This window comes from Echinops telfairi, unplaced genomic scaffold, assembly GCF_000313985.2.
Source record: "Echinops telfairi isolate 266 unplaced genomic scaffold, ASM31398v2 ScPeMD7_7468;HRSCAF=8506_0, whole genome shotgun sequence".
In the NCBI taxonomy this organism is placed as follows: domain Eukaryota; kingdom Metazoa; phylum Chordata; class Mammalia; order Afrosoricida; family Tenrecidae; genus Echinops; species Echinops telfairi.
The window spans coordinates 49,728,693-49,752,523 of record NW_022111369.1 but is presented as its reverse complement, the minus strand read 5'-3'; the positions used below and the strand labels follow the sequence as shown (position 1 = coordinate 49,752,523).

Below are 23,831 nucleotides of genomic sequence, written 5' to 3'. Positions count from 1 at the left end.
TCTGTGGACTGGCTGCTCTAATTGGGAGCATCGTCCTCATGGCCTGCTGGGCCAGGTTGTGCTCCAGTCTCTCCTCCTCCCCCTTCATCTGCTCCAGTGTGCTTTGATCAGATATGTCCCTTTCCCGGAGCTGCAGATTCAATGCTGTCCTTTAAAATGAATTCTTCTGTGGGGAGGGGCAGGTATCCACGTAGTAGTTGGGATTGGGGCCGGCCCCCCCCCAGACCTCTCCACTGGTTCCCTACTCCACGCCGGCATATTGCATTCACATCCTGGAGCACTGGGTTGAAGTCTGGTCCCTCTTTCCCTGTGAAAATATAAACAATACCCTCCACTTGGGTGGGCTAGTGCCCGGTGTCCCCGCTACCCAGATATTTTTGGTTTAAGGTTAAAAATTATCTCAGCACACCAGTGTTTAGTGCTGGGGGTGGGTATTAATCCAGCTCCCTGGCTCAGAACAGTTCACATTTTTAAACAAGTAAGATCGTACCGAGCCTGTGACCCTACCTTTTGTACTCTGGAATCTCTTTCCACATTAGTAAATCGAAATCTGTATCATCACTTTGAGTGTTTTTAGTTGTTTGGATCTGCCTTTATTAATTTAACCATTCCTTCATCACAGACATGTAAAATGTTTCTAAATTTTGCTAGCACAGTTTTGAACGCTTATTTTTCGTGTAACTTGAACACTTTCCCAATTTGCACTTCCAGAAGTCAAATCTGGGGCTAATATTAATATACTTAAAATTAGGTACATTTTACCAAATTGCTTTATTTAAAAAATAATAATTTTTAAATATTTGTGAATAGCCTCATAGCATGAACTTTCATGCTCACTGCTCATTTTTTTTCAAGTGGATTTTGTCTTTTGCCTCTGTGGTTGATTGTGTTTGTTACACTGTGTTAAAATCTAAACTTTCTGAAGGATACATTTGTGATTTTGTAAAACACTTGGTTAAGTGGTTGGCAACTGTGTGGTAATGTTTTTTCTACTTTTTTAAAGCTCTCAAAACAAACTCACCACCATCTTCGAGTTCATTCAGGCTCATATGACTTTTAACTATGCAATGAGAAATTTCTGACTTTTCTAAGATTGCTAGCGTTTGTTTTCTGGGAGAAAAAGACTTCTAGGATTTGTTCTTTGCTTCTTTCCTTCATTTGTTTGTTCATTCCTTTTTCTTCTCGAGCCTTAAAGCAGGGTGTGTATGGGCTGCCAGGGAGAAAGATGGGGCTTTCTGCTCCCGGAACGAGTTAGTCTGAAAACCCAAAGGGGCCGCTCTTCCCTGTCCTATTAGGTCACTATGTGTTGGCATTGACTCTATGGCAGTGATGTAGTCAGCCAACCTCAAGGTCAGTAATTCAAACCCACCATTGATGAAAAATGGGGCTTTCTGCTCCAGTAAAGATTTACAGCTTTGAAAATTCAAAAGGGCTTTTGAACTGTGCCCCAAAGGGTCACCAGGATAATCATGAGTGGTAGCAGCGTCGTAGCTGAGATGGGTCGGAGGTCCAAATTCGGTCAGTGCAGACCTTCAGGCAAGAAGAGGTCAGAAGAGCACTGATTGGGGAACTCTTTTTCTCATCCCCTCACTTCCCATCAGGCCTTGCCCTTCCTGATATCCCAGACTCACCTAGTTACTCACCAGATTTAGGACTATGAGCTATAAACCTGTCGTATCACAACTTCTTTTTATTGTGTGTCACAGTTATATGTTTCCTCAAAGGAATTAGGCATGAATACTTCCTCTTTGCAAACGCCATTGCTTGATCATCATTGGTTCTCAGTATTTATGAATTGGTCAAGTATTGATAACTTAATGTGGTTTTTCTGATATTTTTGTTTTTAATATGCTCTGCAGCAAATATGTTAGTCCAGAGAAAACACATTAAGGGCCAGATACTGTTAATGTGTTGGGAAAGAGGCAAGACTTGTCCCTGCCACCTTCCACCTCTTTGACTAATGTATGATACATTTTTTGTTTATTTATTCTTATTTTGGTAAAATAGATATAACAAGACCTTTTCTTCTCAAAGACTTTGACATTACTTCAGAAAACAAGAACTCAAACCATGAGCCATCGAGGGGTACTAACGGTGACCCCAATAGAACGGGGTAGAGCTGCCCTGTGAGTGGCCGCAGGCACATTTTAAAACAGCTTTTACAGATCGCTCTTGGGTTATAAAACGGTGCCATGGTACCCATTCTTTGTTACAACAAAATGTTAATCATGCTGAGGGAAATAGAGAAAAACTTTAATTTAAAAAAACACAAAATACATAACCTTTGTCTTTCATGGGAGGAGCAATCTATTCAATTAAATTCATCACTGTGATCTGTGTAACTAACTCCAAAACACCAAACTGACTGCTGTCAACGACGTCTTGTAGGACAGAAAAGTGCTCTAGACGGGACATACATAGAGGATCCGTCCTTGTACCCACACCTTCCAGAGCTCTTCTCTGCCAAATCTTGGAAGATTTTTACATTTCACTCTTTAATAAGGGAAGCCTTTAGTTTATTTTTTAATAAATACTTTCTAGCCAACGAAAATAAACTTCCTGAAGTTTACTTAACAAGTCTATAGAACTGCCTAACACTATTGAAGAGTACAAGCCATCTCTTGTATCATCCTACATGATGTGTGAAACTCGATGACTCTGTTGTAACCAAGTGGCACTGTAAACAGATCTGCAGATGATGCATTTGAGCAATAGTTTACTGTAAAGTAACAGTGGCCAACCCCAAGATTAGGAGCCCTGGTGGTGTGGTGACTTTGCATTGGGTTGCTAACCACAAGGTCAGCAGTTTGAATCCACCAGGTGCCCTGCAGGAGAAAGACAGGGCTTTCTACCCTCATAAAGAGTAATGGTCATAAAAGCGCAGAGGGACAGTTCTGTCCTGTCCTTGAAGGTCACCACCAGTCATAATAGACACAAGGGCAGTGAGTTTGGTTTTTGGCTTTTTTATTTAACCCTTACTTTTCTGTGTGAGATACTTCATATATACAGGTCTTCAATGTGAAAATTTCGAAAAGACCTGAAAGCACAACATTTTTCATAAATTTCCCTGAACTCAGTTGGTGGTAAAACCTAACCTAAACAGACTTGAAGTTATTTATTTCTTATTAACTTATTTACATACATATCCAATTTGATCTGAATATTCATTATTTCCCTACAGGAATATTAATATGCTGGATTATGGGGTGCTGTCTCAGACCCTACTAGGAAATACATAATATTTATATATGTACCATGTTACCTTTTTTTTTTTCTCAATTTTTAAAAAATTTGTTTGGGAAAAATTCAGATAACACGTTTCGGATCTGCCTTCCCTCCTTTCTTCTTCACAGCAGTGCTGTACAGTAGGTACTGTCTTCAGCCCCCTCTTGCAGGTGATGAATTTGAGCAAAAGAAATGTCATAATTGGCCCATGGTCGTACAGCTGGTAAAGGGGTGGCACTGGATGGAGCCTAAATTTTCTAACACCTCGGTCTGCTCGCTCAACTCCCATAGTCTCCTACCTCTGTTTATAAAGTGATTTGTTTGGGATTTTTATAGGAGTTAGGGATCTAATCCTGGTTTCCATGTTGCATGTCCTCTTGTGCATCGTATTTTAACTGGGTAATTTTAAGGAGAGCCTGCTTTCCTTTTGTCGTACTGACCCTCATCCTGCAGTCCTGCTGGCTCCATTTAAACCCACCCAGAGCGCCCCTGGGAGAAGACGTGGCAGTCTGCCAGTAAAGGTCACAGTCTGAGAACCCCCGCGGGGCAGTTCCACTCGGTCCTGCGGGAGCGCCAGGAGCTGAGGAGACTGGACGGCAGCAGGGCAGGTTTGGGTTCCTCGTCCTCAGGGCTGAGCCAACCAGAGAAAATGGATGTCCATCCAGTTTTCAAAATTGTACATAACACTGCTGAATCCTTAACGCTTCCTTGTGTTCTATATTTAACTTTTTATGTATTTGAATTTCTTTGTGAATTTCATTCTGTTGTGCATAGGGTTGCTATGGGTCAGAGCCAACTCGAGGGCACCTCACAACACCATTTGTGTAGTGTGCACCCGTACAGCCAGCTTGTAAATCACTGTGTCACATCAGACAGCTTCATCAATGAGTGGGATTAGGACAGAAGACAAATTATTTTCCTAGATGATGAGTCCAAGTTATTAATCACTTCACATCCTATTATACCCTCTGTTACATATTTTTCAAGACAGAAGAATATCCCGGGCAATGTTCTTTGCCCTTGTTCTTTTTTTGTTAGTCATTTTTTAAGAACCTCCCTGTATTCAGTAGCAATTTTCACATGTGACCATCACATTAGAGAATGCTTTAAAACTCGCTGCCCTGTCAGTCCGACTCACAAACACGTCTAGGGCAGGGTAGAACTGCCCCTGTGTGTTCCAAAGACTGTCACTTTATGAGTAGACAGTCTCATCTTCCCCAGAACATCACATAGCTTTGTGAAAGTAAGTGTGAACTGTTTAGTTGTGTAAAGTTATAGCTTGAGTTACTGGAGGTTAAGGCTTTTTTTTTTTTTTTTTAACTTTTCATGGGTTCTCAAAATCTATTACAGGTTAGATTTGTATCTGTATCTTTAAGAGATGCATCATCAGAACAAAAAATCTTACCATAGTGAATGATGGGGGGAGTGTGGAGTGGAGATCCAAAGCCCATTAGTAGGCCACTGGAGATCCCCTTGCAGAGGGGTCTCGGGGAGGAGATGAGCCAGTCAGGGTGCGATGTAACAATGATAAGAAATACAACTTTCCTCTAGTTCCTAAATGTTTCCTCCCCGCTCCCACTACCATGACTCGAATTCGATCTTGCAAGTCTGGCTAGACCAGAGGAGGTACACTGGTACAGATAGGAACTGAAAATACAGGGAATCCAGGACGGATGAGCCCTATAGGACCAGTGGTGTGAGTGGCAAAACAGGGAGGGTAAAGGGAGAATGGGTAGGAAAGAGGGAACCGATTACATGGAACTGTGTGTGACCTCCTCCCTGGGGGACGGACAACCGAAAAGTGGGTGAAGGGAAACGTCGGACAGGGCAAGATATGACAAAATACCCATTTATAAACTATCAAGGGCTGATGAGGGAGAGGGGAGCGGGGAGGGAGGGGAAAAATGAGGACCTAATGTCGGGGGTTTAAGTGGAGAGAAAATGTTTTGAGAAACGATGTACAAATGCGCTTTACACAATTGATGTGTGTATGGATTGGGATAACAGTTGTATGAGCCCCTAATAAAATGTTAAAAAATTAAAATAAAAAAAAAGAGATGGAAATAGGAATATCTGTTGTTCATAACTTTTGCATTCTTTCCTGACCTTTTGCCTCACATGTCAAATTCAGTGTGCCAGAACATTGAATTTATAGTAAGAGGCAGAACTACACTTGTAGTACTTTCTGTAATCAGTTATAATTCAGTAAATCCCAAGGACTAAACACTTGACTTGATTGAATTTTAGCTGATCTATCTTATCTTTGAAGAAGTATATTTCCCTTTATTTTTAATTTCTGGGAAGGAGAATTGGCAGAGCAGGAGGGACAGGAAAGGTGTTTACATATTTTATGATTTCATGAAAAGTCACTAGTGTGTATCGTGATATTTGCCTTGATTTTAAATATTCCAGACATGGCTGTCAGCTTCACTGAAATGATCAAAATAAATCTCAATAAAGATTAGTATGCTTAGAATACAGCCTAATTTTGGTTTTCTGTAGGAGGAAAAAAATATTTTTTTTCTATGTGTGCATCTGTGTTTCCTTTTGTTTGAAACCATGAAATTACTAACAGTAGTTTTGAGACATCTCTGCGTGGTGCCCTGTTCCTCCTTGGGTAAATAATCAGCCCTTTTCACTGTAAATTTACGGACTAAGCACAAAGAGTTCTATGTTCTAGGCTCCCCCCTTTCTGTTACTTCTTTTGAAACCTGTTTTTAATAGGTCTTTTCTTTCTTGGCTTGCATGACATTTTATCTTTCTTTTCCTTTCTTTTTGCCGTTTGCAAAGACTCTTGGGAGGATTTGACAGATTTGGTGGAGCAAATGCGTGATGATGCAGAAGGTGCGTGCCACACCAACATCTTTCAGCTTTTTTTTTTTTTTGTCTTCTCAATTTTCTAACTGCTTTTTGATTGCTTTCAGTAAGAAGGAGTGTCAGCTTTAGTTTCTATTTCCCAAGGCAGTTACTGGATTAAGCACATTTGTCTGATTTTTTTTTTTAATGCAAGTACTTTGTACAGTAGTGGGTTTCTTTCAGAGTCCTGAGTGCTTAATCTGTGGTTACTGATAAAGTAGCATTAATGTAAGTTTATGTTACACTTTTAGAATGTTTAAACTACATGTTAAAAGGGACATTCCATCCACTTTTCTCCCTGTGGCTATTTTCTGATTTGCTGGGAAGGTGGGAATGTTTTTTATCCTTGTGAAAAAATAGTAGATGTAGTTCTGTGATTTTCACAGCACTCCAAAACAACTGTAGATCCCAGGAAGCTAATGTTTTGGTGCGGAATGTTGCTCTGATTCGTAGAATCCCATGATAGTAAAAGCTTTGTCATGCATTGCCTCCTTTCTGATAAGATACTGCCCTGGGAGATGTGGAAAAGTACCCTGGTGATGGAGGGGCCAAAACACTCAGCTGCTAATTGAAACCTCAGAGTTTGAACCCACCAGACCATCCAGAGGCTTCATTAAAGATGTGCCACCTTGGGAATCTTATGGGGCAGTCAGCCCTACTCTGCCCTCGAGGGTCCCTGTGAGAACGTGTCTCACTGGCAGTGGGCTAGACAGAAAGAACCAAGGCAGCCTTCTCTCTCTAATGATGTCTGGCAGTAGCTTCTTGTCAGCACTGCTGTTGAATAAAGATTCAAATGAGGATCCTAGGTTTTGTCTTATTTCCTATATGCAAGCTAGCTCTTTATCCCATGTTTGTCTCTGCTTTTCATATAAATGATTACATACAGTTCAAAAAAAAATCCCCATAAATTACCATATATACTCGAGTATAAGCTGAGTTTTTCAGCACATTTTTTTAAATCATTTTATTGGGGGCTCATACAACACTTATCACAATCCATACATACATCCACTGTGTCAAGGACGTTTGTACATTTGTTGCCATCATCATTCTCAAAACATTTTCTTTCTACTTGAGCCCTTGGTATCAGCTCCTCATTTTCCCCCTCCCTCTCCACCATCCCTCCCTCACGAAGCCTTGATAATTTATAAAGTATTATTATTTTGTCATGTCTTACAATGTCCGACATCTCCCTTCACCCACTTTTCTGTTGTCCATCCCCGAGGGAGGGGGTTATATGTAGATCCTTGTGATCGGTTCCCCCTTTCTACCCCAGCTTCCCCTTACCCTCCTGGTATCGCCACTCTCACCACTGGTCCTGAAGGGTTCATCTGTCCTGGATTCCCTGTATTTCCAACTCTTATCTGTACCAGTGTACATCCTCTGGTCTAGCCAGATTTCTAAGGTAGATTTGAGATCATGATAGCTGGGGGGAGGAAGCATTAAAAAACTAGAGGAAAGTTGTATTTTTATCATGTGAGCACATTTTTTTAGGCTGAAAAAGCCCCCCAGTTTTTTGTGGTAAAAATTAGGTGCCTCGGCTTATGCTCGAGTATATACGGTAGTATTATCTATTTGATTGACAGCCCTTAAACCATAAAATCACATACCACTCACTGCTCTTAAGTCTATTCTGACTCCGGGTGACCCTGTAGAACAGAGCACAACTGTTCCTTAAGAGTTTCCAAGAATGTGAGAGTAGCCAGCCCATATTGCTGCTGCAGAATGGCTGGTGCGTTCGAATTGCCAGCTTTGTGGTTAGTACTCTAATGCCTGACTCACAACACCACCAGGGCTCCATTAGACCACAAACCAAAATAACCTCGCTGCCATCAAGTCCATGCTGACAGGGTTCCGATCGCCCCTGAGGGTTTCCAAGAGCGTAACTCTTTACTGGAGTAGAGACTGGTCTTTCTCCTTCAGAGCAGCTGGTAGTTTTGAACTGCCTACTTTGTGGATTGTAGCACAAAGTGTGACCACTTCACCATGAGGGCTTCATAGCACAAAACAAAACCAAAAAGAAAGAAGAAATTTATTTCTTAGAATGTTGAATATTAGAGTAGCTACTGTTATCATTGTCAACAATATCACTACCGTTTTTTTCTTTTTAAAATCATTTTACTGGGGGCTCGTACAACTCCTATGTCAATCCATACATCCATCCATTGTGTCAAGCACATTTGTACATTTGTTGCCATCATCATTCTCAAAATATTTTCTTTTTTAATCATTTTATTGGGGGCTCATACAACTCATTACAATCCATCCATTGTGTCAAGCACATTTGTCCATTTGTTGCCATCATCATTTTCGTTTACTTGAGCCCTTGGTATCAGTTCCTCATTTTTCCCTTCCCTCCCCACCACTCCCCTTCTCAAACCCTTGATAATTTATAGATGATTATTATTTTGTCAGGTCTTAAAATGTCTGAGGTCTCCCTTCACCCACTTTTCTGTTGTCCATCCCCCAGAAAGTGGGTTATATGTGGATCCTTGTGATTGGTTCCCCTTTGTACCCCACCTTCCCCTTATCCTCCTGGTATCACTACTCTCATTATTGGTCCTGAGGGGTTTATCTGTTACCAATTCTTATTTGTACCAGTGTACATACTTTGGTCTAGCCAGATTTGTAAGGTGGAAGTGGGATTATGATAGTGGGGGGGAGGAAGCATTAAAGAACTAGAAGAAAGTTGTGTTTCATTGTTGTTACACTGCACCCAGAATGGCTCGTCTCCTCCCGACGACCCTTCCATAGGGGGATGTCCAGTTGCCTACAGATGAGCTTTGGGTCCCCACTCCACACTCCCCTCATTCACAATGATATGATTTTTTGTTCCTTGATGCCTGATACCTGATCCCTTCGACACCTCGTGATCACACAGGCTGGTGTGCTTCCATGTGGGCTTTGTTGCTTCTGAGTTAGATGGCCACTTGTTTATCTTCAAGCCTTTAAGACCCCATTCGCTATGTCTTTTGATAGCCGGGCACCATCAGCTTTCTTCACCACATTTGCTTATGTACCTACTTTGTCTTCAGCGATCAGGTCGGGAAAGTGAGCATCATGGAATGCCAATTTAATAGAACAAAGTATTCTTGCATTGAGGGAGTACTTGAGTGGAGGCCCAAAGTCCATCTGCTACATTAATACTAAACCTATAAATATAGGCTCATAGATCAATTTCCCCATTATCATATATAAATATATCTACCTATGTACATGCCTGTATATAAACCTCTATAAATGGCCTTTGCCTCCTAGTTCTTTCCTCTATTTCCTTTTACTTTCCTCTTGTCCCACTATCATGCTCAGCCTTCATTTTGGTTTCAGTAATTCCTCTCGTTTATATTGCCCTTGATCAAGCCCTACCAGGCCTCTTATACACGCCTGGCCACTGATTTTGGATCACTTGTTCCCTTGTCCCTGGGTTGTTAACACCACTTCCTTTCCGCCACCTCCCCCTCTCCCATGTCCCCCCAGAACTGTCTGCCCCGTTGTTTTCTCCTCCAGCTTGTTTATCCCGCCTATCTTATCTAGATAGACCTGCAGAGATAATAATATGCGCAAAAAACAAGACAGAGCAAAAGAAAACAAAACAACAACAACAACATACCAATGACCCCAAAAAAAAAGTCTGTAAATAGTTCAAGGTCTGTTCATTGACCTTTAGGAGTGTTTTTCAGTAGAATCTGATGGGGAGTTACGCCATGGCCCCAAAGTCTATTTTTGGTATTCCCTCTGGATATCCTTGCTCTGCTCCCCTTGCTGTTCTGTTGCACAACCTTAGTGTTTTGCCTTGGTGTAGTGGGGTCAGATCGTGTAGTGGGATCAGATCGGGAGCAATTCCCGCACTGTCTCCAGTGTTGTCCTCCATAGGGGCTATGGGTCAGTGAGGGATGTCGTGTCTCGTAGTGGGGCCGGCCCTATGGTCCTCTCTGTGCATTGGCTGCTCTGAGCAGGGATATCGTCCTCAAGGCTTGGTGGGCCAGGATGTGCTCCAGTCTCTCTTCCTCCCCCTTCATTTGTTCCCCCTTCATTTGCTCTTGTGTGCTCTGATCACACATGTTCCTCTCCCTGAGCTGTAGCTTCAGTGCTGTCTTCTGAAGTAAATTCTTCTGTTGGAGGGGTGTGGGGGGAACTGTCCATGTAGTTGCGAGTTGAGTCCAGCCCCTCAGACCTCTCTATTAGTTCCCTGATTCATGCCAGCATGTTGCATTCACATCTTGGAGCACTGGGTTGAAGTCTGGTCCCTCTTTCCCTATGGAGATATAAACAATACCCCGTCCCCTTTGGGTAACATCACCACCCTTTTTTTAACAGGTGCCATAAAGGTTTACACATTGAGCTACTAACTACAAGGTCAGCAGTTCGAACCACCAGCCCCTCTTCAGAAGAAAGACAGGACTTTCTACTCCCATAAACAGTTACAGTCTTGAAACTCACAGGGGCAGTGCTGTCTTGTCCTATAGAGTCGCTATGAGTCAGCATCAATTCGATGGCAGTGTGTTTGGCGCATTCTGAGTCATAGGTTTAAAACTTACATTTCATTGCTGCCTAGAATATTACATAAACAATGCTACCTAAGAGCTAATGTTATCTATATATCCTTAAGGATTTCTTCCTTGTCACTCAGGCTCTGACAGAGTTGATGATACGTAGTCTCTGGTCTTTTCAGAAGACTTGTCACCAGCTGCACTGTTTCAGTTGTTCCAATCCTAATCTGCTGTTATAGATATATTACAGCTGTTATAGATATGCTACAGCTGTTATAGATATGCTACAGCTATTTTAGATATGCTACAGCTGTTATAGATATGTTACAGCCGTTATAGAAATGCTACAACTGTTATAGTCTACAGCTGTTATAGATATACTACAGCCGTTATAGATATGCTACAGCCGTTTTAGACATGCTACAGACGTTATAGATATACTACAGCTGTTATAGATATACTACAGCAGTTATACTACAGTCGTTGTTGACATGCTACAGGCATTTTATACATGCTACAGTCGTTATAGACATGCTGCAGCTGTTATAGATATGATGCAGCTGTTATAGATATACTACAGCCGTTATAGATATGCTACAGCCGTTATAGATATACTACAGCTGTTATAGATATGCTACAGCTGTTATAGATATACTACAGCCGCTATAGAAATGCTACAGCTGTTATAGATTTGCTACAGCTGTTATAGATACGCTACAGCCGTTATAGATATGCTACAGCTGTTATAGATATGCTACAGCCGTTACAGACATGCTACAGCCGTTATAGATATGCTACAGCAGTTGGCTTTTAAAAATACAAGTGTTGATACTGGCTTCCTGTCTCCTGAGCAATTTCTTTTTAAAACAGAAGACTTCAAGTGGTTGTAGATTTGAACTGCTAGCTTTTATTTATTTTATTTTTTGGCAAAAAATTGAAGCTTTTCCTGGTGAGCTGATTTCTTCTTTTTAAAAAAAATCATTTTATTGGGGGTTCATACAACTCATCACAATCCATACATACATCACACTGTGTAAAGCACACTTGTACATTTGGTACCCTCATGAACTGATTTCTTATAGTTATGTAGAAAAGACCTTTAATTGATTTCACATCCTATGTGTCTATAACTCACTTAGTAGCATATGAGATGTCTTTTATATTAAAATTGTATCCTTACAACATTGATCAGTTATCTTGGATCTTATGTCATTAAATGTAATTTCTGTCTAAAAATGTTTCAAGACTCACTAGAAAAATTATGAAGATGAGATAAAATAATGAAAATTATCTTTAGCTTCCCAATAAATAGTGAGTTTATTATACTACTTTGAAACAGGATCTGCAATTTTCAGTCACTCAGATTATTGCCCATCTCTCTGAGGGTTGAAATAGCCTGCATTAATGGAATTGAGGACATTTTATTCTGTCTTACACTGATAACATCTGTTCTCCTTTCTCTCTCTAGACTAGCCTGTTCTGCCATTTCATGGAAATAAAATCGTATGTGATCTTTTGTGTTTGGGCTTATTTTCTTTGCTATAATGCTTTCAGATTTCATTCATGTGACAAAACTCATTCCATTTCTCTTGCTTCCTGGTTCTGAGATGGCGCACTTTTACCCAGAAGAATAGCAACTTAAACTAACAAATCCCCTTTATTAACATTTCACATACCCTATTTTCATAGTCCCAGCCAGTCTTTTGATGGGAGTTACAAAGACATGGCTATAAGAACCTTATTAAGAAATTTCACTTAAAAAAAAAAAAGAACATTTCACTTTGCCACAGTAATAGTTACTCTTTCTTTTTTTTTTTTTTAAACATTTTATTAGGGGCTCATACAACTGTTATCCCAATCCATACACACATCAATTGTGTAAAGCGCATTTGTATATCGTTTCTCAAAACATTTTCTCTCCATTTAAACCCCCGACATTAGGTCCTCATTTTTCCCCTCCCTCCCCGCTCCCCCCTCCCGCATGAGCCCTTGATAGTTTATAAATGGGTATTTTGTCATATCTTGCCCTGTCCGACATCTCCCGTCATCCACTTTTCGGTTGTCTGTCCCCCAGGGAGGAGGTCACACACAGTTCCATGTAATCGTTTCCCTCTTCCCTACCCACTCTCCCTTTACCCTCGCTGTTTCGCCACTCACACCACTGGTCCTGTAGGGCTCATCCGTCCTGGATTCCCTGTATTTTCAGTTCCTATCTGTACCAGTGTACCTCCTCTGGTCTAGCCAGTCTTGCAAGATAGAATTCGAGTCATGGTAGTGGGAGCGGGGAGGAAACAATAGTTACTCTTTCATGTTTAATTTTAATCATTTGAATGTTGTTACTTTTTTTCTGTTGGTACAACAAAATGTTTTATCAGTTTTCTTGATCTTTTTTTTCCATTTATAATCATTTTATTAGGGGCTCATACAACTCTTATCACAATCCATACACACATCAACTGTGCAAAGCGCATCTGTACATTCATTGCCCTCATCATTCTCAAAACATTTTCTCTCCACTTAAATCCCCGGCATCAGGTCCTCATTTTTCCCCTCCCTCCCCGCTCCCTCCTCCCTCATGAGCCCTTGATAGTTTATAAATTGTTATTTTGTCATATCTTGCCCTGTCCGACGTCTCCCTTCACCCACTTTTCTGTTGTCCGTCCCCCAGGGAGGAGGTCACATATAGTTCCTTGTAATTGGTCCCTCTTTCCTACCCACTCTCCCTCTACCCTCCCTGAATTTTCTTGATCTTTAAAAAAATTTTTCTCAATTCTTTATTCCCTATTTTTAATTTATTTCTGCTCAATTTTTTTTCTTCTACTTGCTTTGGGTTTGTTTTGTTTTTGTTTTGTTTTGTTTTTCCAAATACATTCTTTTTATTTGAGGACAATATTTTGTTGTGTTTTTCTTTTTTAGCCCTCCCGCTCCCTTATGTTGTTTTTTAATAGGTGTGCAACTAAATTTCTTCCTAAGCATTGCTTTCACTGCGTTTGAGAAGTTTTAGTATCTGTGTTTTTGTTTTCCTTCACTTCAATCTTATTTCCTTTGTGGTTTCTGTTTAGACTTACTGATTATTCAGCAGTGTGTTTTTAAATATCCATTTACTTGTGACTCTCATAATTGTTCTTCTGTTACTGATACCGCATCTCAGTATTTCACTATTAAAAACAGAAAGCATAGTTTGTGTAATTTATATCAGATTTGTTTGGTAGTATAACATGTAGTTTAGCCCAGAGAATATTTCATTTTCATTGGAGAAAAATGTTAATTCTGCTGTTGCTGGGTAGAGCATTTTTAGAATATAAGGGTTGTGCTATTGTTCAAGCCTTGTATTTCCTTATTGATTTTTCTACCTAGTTATTCTAAAGATGGGGCATTGAAGTCTCCAACTATTGTTGAAATTTCACTTTCTGCCTTTAATTCTGTCAGTTTCTTCTAGATAATCAACGTGTTAGTCCAGGTTGACTAGAGAGACAAATCCAGGGTCACTCATGTGTGTAACAGAGAGCTTTATAGCAAAGATTAATTGTATATGAGAAAACATCCCAGCCCAGTCCAGATCGAGTACATAAGTCTGATATTATCTTATATGTCCAATACCGGTCTATAAATTCCTCTTCAGACTCACACAATACATGCAATGATGCTGAATGCAGGAAGATCACAGGCCAGTGGGGGAAGTCTTGTAGATCAAGTGGTAGTAGGAGCATCTCAGCACTCACGTGGGTCTCCACGTGGCTCCTCCAGCTTCAGGGCTCTGGCTGCCATCAGCATAGCTCCATGTGGCTTGTCAACAGGAATGTGAAGCAGAGAGAATGTGTGTACTGTCCTCAGGGAGGAAGACAGCAGTTTCCAGAATCCTCAGGGGAAGGCCGTACGCACACAAAGCCATCATTGGCTATGACCTGATTGACCGGCTAGACTCCTCCCCTTCGCTCAAGTTGACAGGAGGTTGTGTAACTGCCACAATCTGAGATTCTCCTGTTGGGTATTTAATAAGATTCAGCAGTGCAATGTGGTCAATTTAAGTGCATGGTTGCATATATTTGAGTATCGTGCTTGAGTATTGTGATTAGGTCACTCTGGAGCCAGCCAAGATGGATGACTGAGTATTGTGCTTGAAGGGGTATTGTGATTAGGTCACTCTGGAGCGATGACAAAGCCACGTGAAGAACACTGGACTATTCCTTGACAAAAGTTTATGAGGCATCGTAGAGGTCATCGCACATTAGTGTGGCAAATACTTAGCGTCGTTTTACATAGAACAAGCCAGTGAACATTCCAGGGGTATATTTTAGTTCTGCATTCAATCTTGGCAGTGAGTCTCTCACCATATTCAGAGGTCAAGCATAGTCGGACAGACTATGAAGTAGAATGCTGCAACAAAACAAAATTAGGTCAAGGCTTCTTTCGAACCTTGAGATTGCATGTTATCCTGTAAGAGTTCTGCCAAAGTGAATGTAGTCCAGCTTGTTCTCAGTAGCAAGAGAGGTTTAATTGTGGGAACTTAGTCTGATGTGGCTGATAAGGAACGGAGGAGTGAAATAGGACAGAAACAAAGAATGGTGTGCATCGATGCCCTCCGAGAGATACTGTAGGACTACTTTTAATAAACAGCATAGGAGGATTAGGACCCCATTTTTCATGGCTATATAGAGGTTTGTGCATTTTGCGTCTTCCGCCCATGAGAATCCTGTGTGTTGAGTGTCAAGTTCTGGGAACAATTTTGGTCAACTTGCCTATTGAACTTCTCAGCTACAGCTGTCTTTAGAAAGCAGAAACGTAGCCTGAGATGGACTGGTGGACTTTCCATTGATTTGTGTATTTACTCCTTGTCCTGGGGGAAACAGACTGTGATTGTGCTACTCCTTGAAGAGTCATCCAGCTCAGTGGGTCTTAAGCTCTAATGCACGCGCTGAAGTGCTCAGCCTCATCTAGCAGGGGCTGCATAGTCTAAGAGTTCCGGTTTCTGAGAAGATGTCGTGTTGATACCATTGCTGATGGTCCAGGCCTGCCCATAGAGTAGTTTATAGCTATCAGAATCACATGTGGGGGGTTCTAAGCCCCTTTCAGGGTGTCTGTTATGCTTCTCCCTTGCGAATCAGTGCTGCAGTGCGTCCCTGCAAATTCCCTGGGTATGTGTCACTTCCATCAGAATCGGAAAAGGGAGCCACAAAAAGAAGTAGCGAGTGAGTGCAGGTATCTCATTTTTCTGGTAAGGAAATTGAGGTTCCAAAGAGGTGAGATTTCTTGCCTAGGGTCATATAATAGGGTAACTGGACCAAATAGGTGGTGAATAGCATTATTGATTGAGAAAACCCAAGGTTTCTAAAACTAATTATTTTAGTTGTAAACGAGGTTTAAGTAAATGTTCATGATACACTTTAACAAATGTGTGATCATACTAGTTACAAAGTTAGTTCTTATAGTAAGTTCCTTCGATCAAAGACACTCGTTTCACGGAGCCCCCGGTGGCATAGTGATTAAGTGTTGGGCAGTGATCCACAAAGACAACGCATTTCATGTCTAATTTTGTGCCCTGGGAGCCATCGTGGGTCATTTCCAACATAAAGTAAGCTTTTTTTTTTCTAGTATGTTGCTATTAATTTTGTTCTTTTTAGTCTCCCATTAAGAACCATTGAAAATCTCTGTGTGACACTGTTTTTTGGTTTGTTTTATTTCTAGTTGTAAGAATACATATAAACCAAACCACTGCCAACGAGCTGATTCTGACTCATAGCGACCTCACCTTCTCCAGAGTGTCTGGTTGGTTCACACTGTCAACCTTGTGCTTAGCACTCTGTTGTCTACCTTCACAGCAACACCTGGTCTCCGAAAAACGTATCAACCCACTGCCATCTAGTTGACTCCACCTTATCGAAGCCTTCTATAGGGTTCTGGAGGCTGTAAATCTTGTATGGGAGCAGATCGCCTGGTGTTTGTCCAGAGTAGCAGCTCAAACTCACTGCCTTCAAGTGGACCCCGACTCCTAGCAGCTAATGGTTTAAACTGCCAACTCTACAGTTGAAAGTCCAGCACCTACCTACAGTGCCAGCAAGGCTCTTCATTTTAAGCTTTAAATCTTTACGAGAGCAGAAAGCCTCAGTTTTCTCCCACAGAGAAGCTAGTGGGTTCAAAATATTGACCTGCACTTAGCAGCTTCATATATGACTCAATGTGCCAGTAGGACTCCTATCCAAGTTGGCATTTTTCTCACATGTGCAATTTAGTGATAGCAATTACATTAATCCTGTGTAATCATCATCAAACATCCACGGACGTGTTTTTCAGTACCATAAGCAGAAGCTCAATACTTTGTAAATAGCTATTCCTTTTTCCCCACTCCTTCCCACCCCAATAACCACTAATAAACTTTGGTTTATAACTGTTGTCGATCATATAGGATAAAAGCCTTGATCTGTTGAAAATTTAGGGCATCCTAAAAAGTAAATACTATGTATGTTGCACATAGATTATTTCTGCTTTCCAAAAAAATTAGGTACCATGTATCTTAATACAAAAATAATGGGCCTTGTTTTTGCCTTGCTTGTTCAGGAAACAGTTCAAGATAATGCTGTATGAATATTAGTCATTTCACTTTGGAGAGATAAAATGAGGTCTTGGTCAGATGATTAGTTTACAGAACAGTGTGACTCATTGTGAGTCTTAGCCCCCATCCTTTGCTGTTAGCTAAGAGAGTCACATGTGTCTAAAGTATATTAAAGTAACCCCACATGGGAAACTAGCAGTCTTAAAGAGATATAATGAAAAGATCAATGCTCTTAAAAGAACTTTGATTTAAAAACCAAATCATATATTTTATTATTTTAACGATAGACTACCACAAGAGGAGCCCTGGTTGTGTAGTGGGTTACACATTTGACTTCTAACCTCAAGGTCACGGTTTGAAACCACCCATCGCTCCACAGGTGAAAGATGAGGCTCTCTACTCCTGTAATGAATTAGTCTCAGAAACCCAGATGGGCAGTTCTATCCTAAGAGTTGGAATCCACTTAATGGTTGTGGGTTTGAGAGTTGCCAAATGGCTGCAAGGTGGCTCTTTTGTCAAGTGTTTCCGACCTATTTATTCCCCACCAAGGTGATCACATTCATAACTCCCACCTCATCCCCAAACCAGAAACATGCCTTGTCCCCATTTCCTCACATCTGCTTGATCAGTGAGCCCAAAAATGCCAACATTAAACCCCAGGATATCTTTCCAAACGAACTCACTGCTTCACAGAGTAGCCACTGCTCCACCCTCTGTCCCCTGGGAACATAGGAACCCATCCAAGTAACAGACAGAAGAGACCACAAAAATGCAAGCCCCTTGTCCTTGAGCTGATTCCGATTCATAGCAGCCCTGCAGGATACACTAGAAGTGCCCCATCGGGGTTTCCAGGGCAGCCTGCAGCATCTCTCTCTCACAGAATGCGTACCCAGCCTTTAGGTCAGCAGCGGAGCACTTTACAAACCCTGTGCCACCAGGGCGCCCTCCTCAACACTGACTGTTTATTCAGTGCCTTCCAAACTCCTGGTGGTGCTGCTCGAGAGGGTGCCGTGGGCGTCCATTCGTGCTCGTCCCTCAGACCCACTGAAAAGTCACGCCCTGCAAAATGTGTACACAACACACACCCTTCCCCTAAACTTGAAGGAAGAAAGGGGGAGCCAGGTCAAGTTCCTTTCTTCTGTGCATCTTCCCATGGTATTTTGTCCACACTTCCTTAGAGCCCTTACGGCTGCGTAGACAGTCCTTCTCAAGGCTGTCCGCAGAAGTGCACGGATGGCAGAGGAAAGCGTATTAGATTCACAGCCCACTGGAAAGACTAAACAAATGTGGTCTATCCTCACCTCTGAAAAATGGAAAATAGGCATTCTGTTTCCTACTATATATTTAATGTTAAAATATGTCAACTTATTTTTTCTTGAATAAAATTTACCTTTCCCAAGGGTGATGGATAGCTTGAAATTTCAAGTATTCCTGAAACATGGCCTGGTCTCCCCAAGGCTGCATCTGTACTCGTGTTACTCAAGCTGGGAAGCGCAAAGCATTATCATTTATTTCTCTGTCTACTTCTCCCAATCGATCATAAGTACTTCAATCACAGAAACAAGATCTTTTAGCTCTGTATTCCCAGTATTAAATTCAGTATCTAACAGAGAGTTAGTGTTCCGTATTGATTCGAAAAAGAAGAAAAGTTCAATTTTGGAATGGTGTAAATGCTGTCATTGTAAAACATTAAAATTTTGGTTCTTTTTCTCAGAAAAAAGTATGGCTACCAATATTTTGAAAGTCAAAATGAAATTATCTTTAAAAATTATCTTCTAGCCTACATACTGTAAATTCTGTTTTCCCCTCTCCTTCTTCTAAAGTTAAGCATGTTAAGCACACAGATGAGATCACATGTTGTCAGGATTCGGCTCCATGAACTCGCACACTCGGTACGCTCACGTGCCGCACATCTGTATGAAAACCCCAAAGCCTCGATCGCACTGTCACCAAGTCAATTCAGATCCATGCAGCCCTGTAGGGCAGAGTAGAACTGCCCCTTTGAGATGCTCAGATTATTGAAATCATCTTTCTCCTGTGGAGTTCTCTGTGCAACTGTCTCCCCACTGGTGCTCAGCCTTCAGAACTTGAACCACTTACATCTCCCAGTAGACTCTGTTCCTTCTCTGCAGCTCAAGGAGTTGTCCCCAACCCCAAGACATTTGACAGTATCTGGAGACTCGGCGCGGGGGACAGACGGGCTCTCTACTTCTGCAAGAGGCACAGCCTCAGAGACTCTGTCCTACATGGTCACTGAGTGGGAAACTTTAGCTTCATAATAGGAGGATTCTACTGACATCTAGTGGGTAGAGGCCTGGTTGCTGCTGAATATACTATAAACCACAGGCAGGAGAGCCTCCTACAGCAAAGAATTAACCTGGTTCAAAACACCAGTAGTGCTAAGATTGAGGGTAATGTTTTATAAAGAATGGGTGGATTGTTTGTACTTTTTAAGTGGCTTGTTTGTATTATGGAAGCACAGTTTTATTAATAGTTACCTCAAAAAAACAAATTCAAACTCACTGCATCAAGTTGCTTCCCACTCTCAGTAAGCCTGTAGGACAGGGTAGAAATGCCCTGTGGTTCTCCATGACTGTAAATCTCATTGGGAGTAGAAAGCCTCAGTTTCCCCCAGCAGAGCTGCTAGTGGTTTCAAGCTGCTGACCTTGCAGTTCAAATCATAACCCTCTATGCTAACAAGCCTCCTCTTAATACCCCTGGGTGGAACAAACAGTTAATTTGCTTGACTTGAGGTTTGAATCTGCACAGGCACCTTGGAAGAAAAGTACCTGACTATCTACTTCTGAAAAATATGCGATTGTAAACCTGGTAGAACACAGTTCCTACTCTGACATGCACAGATTTTCAATGGTCAAATTGTTTCAGCTTGACAACCATTAAGTTGTTGCTTTTTGTGAGGTTTTTCTCTTTTAAGAGGAATTGAACTGTTTCACAGATTTTTAAAAATTTAATAGAAATGTCATACTTTGAAAGAAGGCACATGGCATAGGGGAAGGCTTATTAGGCTTCTTGTTAGCCTCAGGTTCATTTTCTCGCACTTGTGAGCAGTTGAGCCTTGGACTGCTTTTATGCAACTGTTTTATTACTTGTGTTAGTCTGGGTAGACTAGAAAAACAAATCCACAGAAACTCATATGCATATAAGAGAGAGTTTTATATAAAGGGTAAATGTACATTAAGAAAGCATCCCAACCCAGTGCTGCCCAAGCCCATAAGTCCAACATTAGCCCATAAGTCCGACTCCGATCTACAAAGCCCTCCTCCATCTCACAAAACACACGCAATGATGCCGACTGCAGGAGGAAAGCCGAGTCAGTGAGCATGTAAGCCTCTCAGCGCTGGCAGGGGTCTCCACACGGGTGCTCCAGAAAGCAAGAGACCCAAGAACTAGAAGGGGAGGCTCACTGGGCCATTTATTTCTCAGTCCTTCAAGTACTCCCACATGTTATAGGCCAGGTTGGCACAATAAACCTTAACTATCTCATTACTGGAAAAGAAAGGATAATACTTAGATAAGAGAGTCTTGATAATTAATAAGAAAGTCATGTAAAAGAGTGGTCACCCAGAGGGAAAGATAAACATCATTTGGAGTCGTTGGCTCATTTGCAAATTTATACTAGTGGTCAAGGGTACGGCTTTGGATGAACAAACACTATCTGGACTCTGGCTCTGGAGTGAACTTGACTGCAGTCAGTATCCATGGACTAACTACTTTATTCCTAAATCTCGTCCCTGGTAAAATGGTGACAATCCCATCACCCTCTCGCTGTGTTGTGAGGAAAGATTGAGGCCGCAGCTGTAAGCAGTGGTACGCAGAATAAGCACTAATGAGTGAAAGTAGTGAGTGCCTACACCCTGTGAGTTCTGTCCTTGTACTTGGCCTTCCCTCAAAAGCTTATCTGTCTGGGTTGATAAGAACCACAAATGCTGTAAATCTTTAAAATTTGCGAGTTGATCAACTTCTAGTACTATAATAATCTGTTTAAATTAGGGTTAAAAGTTTGCTTAGTTCAGTGTTTCCCAAAGTGGGCAATACAACCCTTTGGGGGCCGCTGACAAAATGGTGACTGGGCTGCACTTATCGTGGGTTATGAGCCAGAGCACCAAGGGTTCCCTGGCGCGGTGGGGCCACAGCACTGAGTGATCGGTTTTTTGAAAAGGGAGTGGTAGACCCAATGAGTTTGGGATGTGTTGTTTAGATGCTTGTTTCTGTTGTTCCTGGCTTGGCTTTACTATTAGAACACTGCAGAGAGCACTCTGTAAACAGTGGGGGGACAGGGCAAGAGTGGAAGCTGGCAGACGGCTGTGGTGCCCCGTAAACTAGGTTGGGAGCCCAGGGTAGGGTGGTGGGAGGGGCGGTGGGAAGAATATGAAAAGACGCGTACTTGAGGATTGGGAAGTGATAAAGTCCTCTCTTGCCTCATCAAGACAGGCTTGAGGGAACTGCTTCCTTTTTTTTAAACTGCATGTCTACAGGGAAAAGCACACAGCAGGCAATAGTGTGATGTGATGCCACTGCCAAGACTCGTGCCAGTGAGCACTGCATTCTGCGTGGTCCTGTGTGTGCTACTAGTAAAAAGATAAGCAGCTGGCTTCAAACAGTTCATGGAGAAATTGCATTGCTTTTCGATTTCATTTTTCCATGAGCTTTTAAAAACCCTCTTGTATATAACAAAGCACTTGCCCTTTTAGCATTTTTTTACAAATACAGAGGGGCTTCAAAAAGTTTATGGAAAATGCCCATGATGTTGTAGTTCCTTTTTTTCCCCCACGAACTTTCTGAAGCTCCCTGGTACAATTGGGTGACATTAGCTACTCTATAATATTGTGTAACTAACATCATTGTCTGCTTCCAAAATTTTCTATCGCCCTTAGCAGGAACTCATTATCCCCCAGGAAGCACTCCCCCTTACCTGTCCTTACCACCCCTGAAAACCACTAAGAAACTTTGGTCACTATACCTTTGCCTATTCCAGATAGATATTTTATATAAGTGGGATCATGTACCATTTGTCCGTTTGTGACTGACTTATTTTACTTAACGTAATATTTTCAAGGTTCATGTTGAAGCTCGTATTAAGGCTCCCCTTTTTTGTAGCTGAGTAGGATTCAATTGTTTGTAGATGCCACATTTTGTTTATTCACTTATCTGTTGATGGGCTATTGTGGACAGTGCAGGAATGAATTGTGTTCCTGGTTACAGGAACGGTTGAGCAAAAAGACAGCAATGTTACCCATCATTCTTTCACGCCTTTGTGCAAATGCCAACACGGGGAAGTTATACTGAATTATAAAATAGACTCATTCCAGTAGCCTGACTTGACCCCCTCCTCATTTGGCTGCAGATCCAAATTATCTCATGGCTAATGAACGCATGAACCTGATGAATATGGCCAAGCTGAGTATCAAGGGCTTGATTGAATCAGCGCTCAACCTGGGGAGGACTCTGGACTCCGACTACGCACCTCTCCAGCAGTTCTTCGTGGTGATGGAGCACTGCTTGAAGCACGGCCTCAAAGGTAGGCCCGAGTCCCCAGATGCATGTGCGTAGAAAAGAAAGCCTTCTTTGGGAGTCAAAGAATAAGAGCATTGAAATAATTGTATTAATCCAGTGGAAGGGAACCTACATGGGGCCTGGATAATTACCTTATTTTTTCTTTACGACTGTGATTCCAACACCTGGTTGCAATGTTTGTTAAATGAATAACTGTTCAGTAGACCCCTATAGAATATATCATTTAATGGATTCATATAAATTTTCATTTTTACTGAGTTTCACTGTTATTGTTAGGTGCCATCTAGTTGGTTCTGACCCACAGTGACCCTTTGCACCATCCTCACAATTGTTCCTATGTTTGAGCCCATTATTGTAGCCGAGATGTCAATCCATCTCCTTGAGGGCTTTCCTCATTTCCACTGCCCTCCTACCAAACACAATACACTTCTCCGGGGACTGGTCTCCCCTGACATTATGACTAAAGTATGTCAGGTGAGGTCTTGCCATCCGGCCTCTCTAAGAAGCATTCTGGCTGAGCTTCTCCTAGCACAGATCTGATGGTGCTTTCCGCGCTCCTCCGACTTCCAGTGCTCTTCTCCAGCACTAGATGCAGATGCAGGCTTCCTTATTTAGGTCCGCCTTTCACATGCATATAAGGCAATCGGGAATACCACGGCTTAGGGGGGGGGCGGGGAGGACACCTTGACTACTGCTTCCATGAGCACGGATTGTGAATCCAAGCAAGATAACAGACAAAGTCAACCTTTCCCCATTTATCATGATGATAACTATTGTTGTGAGGATTTGGGTCTTTTTTCACCCTGAGTCACAATCCATACTGAAGGCTGCAGTCCTTCATCACCATCAATCAGCAAATGTGTCAAGTCCTCCCTTTCAGCACGCAAGATCGAGTCATCTGCATATTACAGATTGTTGATAAGCCTGCCTCTAATCCTGATGCTAATTCTTCTTCACATAAACCAGCTTCCCTGATGATTTGTCCAGCATACAGATTGAATAAGTATGGTGGAAGGATACTGAATATACTGAGTTTAGGGAGGGCTTTCTACAATACATTTCTTTATTGTGTTATGCAAACTTAAAAAAAAGTATTTGTAGCCCCCAACTTGCAGACGGGTTGCAGTCTGACAACTCCATTTAAAGTCAGTTCTAATTTAAGTCAAAAAGACTTT

The 23,831-nt window shown here is 41.7% G+C and overlaps 1 protein-coding gene across 7 annotated transcripts in view; it reads left to right on the top strand.

The window, feature by feature from the left end:
* Positions 1–23,831, top strand: part of RUFY3 (RUN and FYVE domain containing 3) — a 76,536-nt gene that overhangs the window by 18,281 nt on the left and 34,424 nt on the right. For 4 of the 7 annotated variants that reach the window (XM_013004847.3, XM_045284035.1, XM_045284037.1 and 1 more), the window contains exons 2-3: positions 6,016–6,069; positions 22,487–22,660. In XM_013004847.3, the coding sequence (XP_012860301.1) occupies positions 6,016–6,069; positions 22,487–22,660 (228 nt within the window). The remainder of the gene's footprint in view (positions 1–6,015; positions 6,070–22,486; positions 22,661–23,831) is intronic. The other 3 variants (XM_045284036.1, XM_004703182.4, XM_004703184.4) reach the window with 1 other exon arrangement.